This window comes from Salvia hispanica, chromosome 1 (genome assembly GCF_023119035.1).
Source record: "Salvia hispanica cultivar TCC Black 2014 chromosome 1, UniMelb_Shisp_WGS_1.0, whole genome shotgun sequence".
Lineage (NCBI taxonomy): Eukaryota > Viridiplantae > Streptophyta > Magnoliopsida > Lamiales > Lamiaceae > Salvia > Salvia hispanica.
Window position 1 is genome coordinate 47,905,493 of NC_062965.1, and position 6,868 is coordinate 47,912,360.

The window sequence follows — 6,868 nt, forward strand, 5'->3', positions numbered from 1 at the left end:
TTTCATTTTCTAACATTCAGTCGTTGCATCACTTTGTTACACTTATAGAGCTCTTGTTTCCAGATTCAATCGTTCTGGAAATGGAATCTGAAACGCCATCTACTTCACATCTAGATAATCAATCATCCCCCGATGACATTCTTGACAATACAGGTTTTGATTTTATTTTTGTTACTGTAATTTTAATAATGATTCAACCATGAATTATTTATCGTTTTGTTTTAGTAATGTTACAATCGTTACTTATTTATCTGTTTATTATGCCATTATTTCGTATGACTTCAATCCGCACTTAGTATGACACAATGTTATCATATTTTGTTTTTATCTTTGAGTTTTCATCAGTAGTAGTAATGATACAAGTATTACTTAGTAAAGGGGCAACTATGACATGTTTTTGTATGACTCAAATATGCACTTAGCATGACATGTTATATATTGTAACAATTTTTAGCACTACTTTATACTGCCTGTATTATTTTAGGACAATCAACCAGCCACTGATTGTCTTTGTTTTTTATTATTACAGATTTAAATACACCAGAATGCCCTATAGAGCTTAAACCTTTTGTTGGTCGTAGCTTTCCTACTTTGGACAACGCCATTGAGTTTTATGAGAACTATGGTCGATGTGTCGGTTTTGACACAAGGAAGAACGGTTCAAAGAAGGTTGATGATCTTACCATATGGTTTTACATGGTGTGTAACAGAGAAGGTGAGCAGAAATTTAGCAGGAATTGCGTCAAATTAAAAGAGAAAGAAAAACGGCGCTCGACAAGAAATTCTGAAGTTTGATACCATGTTTTCTTTTTCTTTTGAAGTAACATCAGTTCAATGTCATGTTGTTGGAAATTACTCAGTTCGGTCTGTTTTGTATCAGGCATTCTGATTTTCAGGAGTTTTATGGCATGACTCGAATATTGGATTATTATCACCCAAATTTCCCATACATTTCCATGACTCATATATTCGTTTATTATGACCCAATGACAAGAATATTTTGTATTGCTTCAGCTTGTTTGATATGAACATTTCGAACAGAATGGTATAAGACATTAGGTTACTCAGTAATGTGATGTCAGGACTCAAATGTTGGTTTATTATGCCACTAGTTGACCATAAGTTGCTATGACTCATATATTCATTTATTATCACCCATTGTATTGTATTTTTTTATCACACAGTATTTCGCATGTAGAAAACACGGAAGATGCATTACAGGTTGTTTCCGAGAGCAGTTTTACGCAACGACTAACTTTGTGGTACAGACGTCCAATTTCACGTCATTATTTGTGCAATTTAAGTTAAATGAATGAACATTGGATGGACAAAGGCGTAGGTGTAGTTTGAGTCATATCTATGTTACTGTTGGGTCATATCATCATACTGTTAATCTTTAAATTTGTAAATATCAGCAGCAAAATTGGACAGAGATGTGTTGGGTATATCTGTTTTTAAACTAATTGGTACAATGCAGCATCAGCTGGAGTAATCGTACTAGTGCATAGAGACTCCAAAAACGAATATAGTTGAAATAATATATTGTAACAATAACAATGGTCCTCAAAACGAGAATTACAACAACCTCCTCGACCTTTTCCTTCCCTTTGCTATCCTTCTTCCCAGGTGCATTTTTGTGTAATTCTTCTTCACCTGGACAGCTTGTTTTCTTCACAGATTCACGAAGGCGCTTTGAGCCTGCAAACATAAATCCAAATCAGGTAATATTACTTTTAGTTAATAGTATTAGTTGTCTTATAATGGATTAATACCTTTAGACATATCAGGTGATTCAGTTACATTGCCAGTCGCATTGGAGGTATATGCCTTATCTCTTGTTGTTGTCTCCAATTGCAGAATTTTGAGGCTCTCCTTAGCTCTGGCTCTTTTCCCGATGATCAGTTCGTTTGCCTTGTTTAAGGACAGACCAGTCATGCCTACACCTACACAGTTATAGGCAAAATTAATTATTTTTCCAATGGCATAATACTTTCACAACGTATTTATTAAAGCTGTAACTACAGCCATGATTATATAAAACTTAAAAATATAGTAAATTAGACACAGATGTTTACAAGTTGTGCATTACTCCTTGAAGTGCAATATTTATACCTTTAGAAGTGGTTGTATGAGGCATCATGTTGCACTAAAGTAATTATGTAATGATTCGAATAAATGATTATTATGACCCAGATTACCCATACGATTTATGACTTCAACATCTGTTTATTATGACCCAGAAACAATGAAGCTGATTGTGTTATTATTTGAGCTAAACATTTGAGTGTATATTTTTAGGGTCACTGTCACAAGTCCTAAACAAGTATGCCATTATTCTTAGATGGAATAAGCATTACGATTTTCTTTTAAAATGTGAATGTATAACCTTTTGCAGCCTTCATTACGTTTTCTGCCATTTCGTTCCCTTTTGCAGAAGTGTCTACTCCCCCTATTAGTGCATCTGTGCAATGGAACGATGTTAATACTTATAGTTAACCGTCATAAATCAACATTTGTGTAATAGAGACATCACCAAAATCATAGTAAGTTATTATTTGTGTTAAAAGTAAGTACCTTTTCCAGAACTGGAAACATGATCATCTGTGTCTTTCTCTTTTTCCACTTCTGGACTGATTTTCTTATGTGGTGATGTATAAGAAACATCAATAAATTAGTACAACATATATATCCTAGCAAGTATGACATTATTCTTAGATGATAAACTTACTGGACCCTCATCAATTTCTTGGATCATAGTAGAATAAGCATTATAGTTTCTCAAAAGATTCAACTAAGTAATACATTTTACACACTTATATAACTACATCACAGGCACCAAAGATGACTCTTTTGTTTTCCACAATAATGGGTAGTACATACACAACAGAGGGAAGAATATATGACATGTTCCAACTTAATCTCATTGTCATTACAAAACAATTGTGAAGTAGAGATATAATCACAATCATAGCAAGTTATTACTAGTTGAATAATGTAAGCACCTTTTTCAGAAATTGGAAAATCCCCAGCCGTCTCTTTCCCTTTTTCCCCTTCTGGAATGATTTTGTTATGTGGTCCCGTATCTGAAACATCAATAAATTAGCGTATAACATTACAACAACAAAGCATAAAAATATGCCTTTATTCCATACCTGGTTTCCCATATTTGTCATACCAATTCATTATTTATTAAAAATCAGAGCTACATAATGTACAAAATCAGTAACTTTAACCTTGTTTTGTGCTGTGGCTACCAGGCCTCACTTCAGTTGAGGGTTTTGTGGAAGTTTGGCCTTTTGCTTATTAAACAAAAACCACAATTATATACCAAATTCGAAACAAAACTACATGCATCCAAATACCAGAAAGTGAAATCGACTTACCTTTCGGTGCTTTTGGGATTTGCGGGTTGTTCTTCTTCGCGTCCATTCTCTGATACACTACGCGTCGAACAACGAATTGAAGTGAAATTTTGTCTTGATTTTGTCAAATTGAAGTCAAGGGTTGAACAAATTCTTACTAACCTTTTCCGTCATGACTAGCCGATCCAAATGCTCGAGTGTCCACCATTGTTGAATTAGGTTTTTTGGTTTCCCTTCTTCGTCGATTTTCTGGACTAGGAATAGGGTTTTTGTGGAAGAAACGATTGTGTGGAAGGAGGCGATGTTTTTGTGGAGGAGACGATGAATGTATGGGAGACGACGATTTTTGTGGGCGGAGAGGATTTTTTTTTTGAAGGATTTTTGGTTGATTTGGTGGTAGAAGAAGAAGATTTGTGGGAAATTGAAGGGATTTTGATGAAAGAGAGTGAGATTGAATGGCGCGGGAATCCAAGCACCAACTTAACGTGTGCAGTAATCACTCCCAAATCCCAATTAATCAGCGCCTAGAAAACGGAACGACGGTTCCTAATATTTCAGATTCCTAATATTTCTGATTCCTAAATTACCCCTCACATGACACAGATCGGTCTTATTATGACCCATACAAAACGAGGAGTCACTACAGATCTTAGCCATTAATCACCAGATCTGACGGTCTACATATGGTCTATATTTCTATACTTAAGGACTGATTTTGGTAGATGAAGACCCTATATATATATATATATATATATAAATCCTCATATTAAATATTTTGTGTATAAAATAGATTTTTTGTGCATCACGATATTTCGGTACATTGTACTGTATAAAAGACATGAAAGTAGTTTCTAGCAATCCAATTTGATGTAGCAATTTTATTCCTCATAGCCATGGGACAAATGTGAACCCCTTCCTGATTTTTTATTAAAAATACATCACTTGTCCTCCCTCGACTCCCAGATATCATCCATTCAGCTTCAAATTCATTCTTACTTGCTCTTTTAAAATGAATTTTCTATCCATTCAACACTGCATTATTTGTAAGTGCGTCTCTAGCCTGGTCACATTTTGGATCATACATCACTTTAGCATGTCGTTGTCTAGATCGTCTCCCTTCATTTTCAAAATCAGTGGAGTCAGAATAAAAATCATCCACTTCAGAATTTTCATATTCAGACACATAGTCACTCTTCTGTCCTCCATTGACTATCCCTGGAACATCTAATCAGTTATTACAGAGGGCTTCGTTCTCTATTTCATCTTCCTTCTGCATTGTTCATATTCTTCATCCTTAGACACTAGCTCATCGACTTCCATTTCATCATCGGTCTCCTCATCACTTGATGGTATATAACTGCCATCACTTGAACTCTCATACTCACCTTCTCCAAAAACCTCATTAGCTGATCCAACTCTCTCATGTACATGACCACTCAAATTCTTCTCCACAAAACCACTCATATTATTCTTCTCCACAAAATTACTCAAACTCTTACTCCCAGCTCCACTTGCATTATTATCCACAGATCGAGCCATTGTCTTACTTACAGCTTCAGTTACATTCTTACTAAACCTCTCACTACCTTGCTTCGTAGTAAACCACCCTCTTACTACCTTGCTTCTCAATAGACTTGTATACCCTCTCACTACCTTGCTTCTCAGTACACTTAATCACCCTCTCACTACCTTGCTTCTTAGTAGACTTATACACCCTCTCACTACCTTGTTTCTTAGTAGACTTAACCACTCTCTCACTACCACTTCCACCAAAAGATATAACAACATTCTTACTAACACTTTCTACAACCCTCTTCTCCACTGATTGAACCACATTTTTTTCAATCGCACTCTTACCCTTTCTCATAGAAGTGGAATTTCTAATTTTTGTGGCAGACTCAAAGTTACTCTTTTCAACCACATTCTTGCTATTTTTCACAGTTTCAACCTTTTCCACCACCTTCTCTCCCACATGTTCACTACCCATGCCTTCAGTAGACTTCATCCCATCAACAACATATATAATACACATTCTGTTAAAACTAACTCTTAGAGTATCGGATAACATCTCCATCAGCTCCTTATCACTTAAAAAAAATGGCACCTAACTTACCGTCAAGAGTTTGTTCATTCAAATCAAAACTAGCACTCTCTCGTGTTGTGTCCTCTATATTACTGCAATGGCATAAACAAAATGTAGGTGAAAACTTAATAAATTATAATATATAGATCAAATAGTGTGTGATCATTTCAACTTATTGTGCTTCATCGAAAATTAGAATGTTCCCACGCAAATTAACTGTATATGTCTCTCGGAGAATTGTGTATATGTCTCCCGGAGATGTAATTGTACAGGCAGAAGATAAGTACTGCATTTTCAGCAAGAGAACGTGATGCAAAGTATGAACAACCTAAATATTGATGAGCTCTTTTCAACACTTAAATTGTTGGTTATTGAGCTGACCAAAACCAAAATAAGACCGTTGGAGCGGTGAAGGCTCTTCTTTGGGAAAGTAGCCGTTGGAGTAACTACCTTACGAAGTTGAGCTGAAGTGCGACGGTTGGAGTTGGTTAGATTGGTTCTTGAATGAGCTAACCGTGGTTAAATACCGGTTAGCCAGTGAGAGGAGATTCATTATTCGAGAGGTGAAAATCAAGAGTGAAGGCAAGGGTTTTTCTCCAACTGTGCGAGTTGCTCTCGGGGTTATCTTCTTCGAACGAGTTGAGAGATAGTTAGTTCTTCATCTTGTAAACATTGAGAGTTGTGAGCTTCTTGTAAATCCTTTTGAGTGATCAATACAACGCACGCTAGATTTCTGCCCGTGGACGTAGGCCTAGAGCCAAACCACGTAATCGCCGGTGTTCTTTACTTTCTTTTGTTTGATTTCGCATCGAGCTCGTTTCTACTCACATAAACTTTATTTATTTACTAAATATGCAAAAATTTTAAAATATAAGACCTTCAACTCCTTTCCCAATTCTCTATGTCATGCAAATTTCCAAGAGCAATGACCTAAGACCTCAGGAACATTTATGACAGGAAGAGATGGAGTGTGTTGAGGACATCAATATTGCAAGGGCACAAAACAGTACTTATAATGAAAATTGAGTTTGTTGAGGACATCATAATGAAAATTGACCTACTCATAATTCGGGTAGGAATATTCTTTATCCTTCATTAGCATCTGACTGAAATTATAAACCGGAGTAAGCGACAAGAGAAACAGAAAATGCTATAAATTGTTAAGAAATAAATATTACCACACTTGATCAATGTTCGGATCCCTTATTACGGAGGAATTGGCACAACAATGTTTTCTTGATCTCTAGAAAGACACAATATGACTATTTAAGAAAGCTTTTAATTCATAGGAACACATGCTATAAATATTAGTACTTGATAAAGGTTTGTAGTTTTCGGTACAATATGCGGTATGACATTTTTGGTACAATATACCGTACCGACCCAAAATGCAATATACCGAAAATTCGGTATGTTACCGTTA

General features: G+C 35.6%; 1 protein-coding gene across 1 annotated transcript; it reads right to left on the minus strand.

Moving 5' to 3' along the window:
* Positions 1–1,459: 1,459 nt before the first annotated feature.
* Positions 1,460–3,829, minus strand: LOC125199100. The gene is made up of 7 exons (XM_048097254.1): positions 3,525–3,829; positions 3,384–3,440; positions 3,003–3,083; positions 2,575–2,638; positions 2,387–2,461; positions 1,773–1,943; positions 1,460–1,698 (listed from the first exon to the last, which is right to left on the minus strand). Exons 1-7 carry the CDS (start codon positions 3,534–3,536, stop codon positions 1,460–1,462), a joined length of 699 nt encoding a protein of 232 aa, XP_047953211.1. The 5' UTR covers positions 3,537–3,829.
* Positions 3,830–6,868: the final 3,039 nt, after the last annotated feature.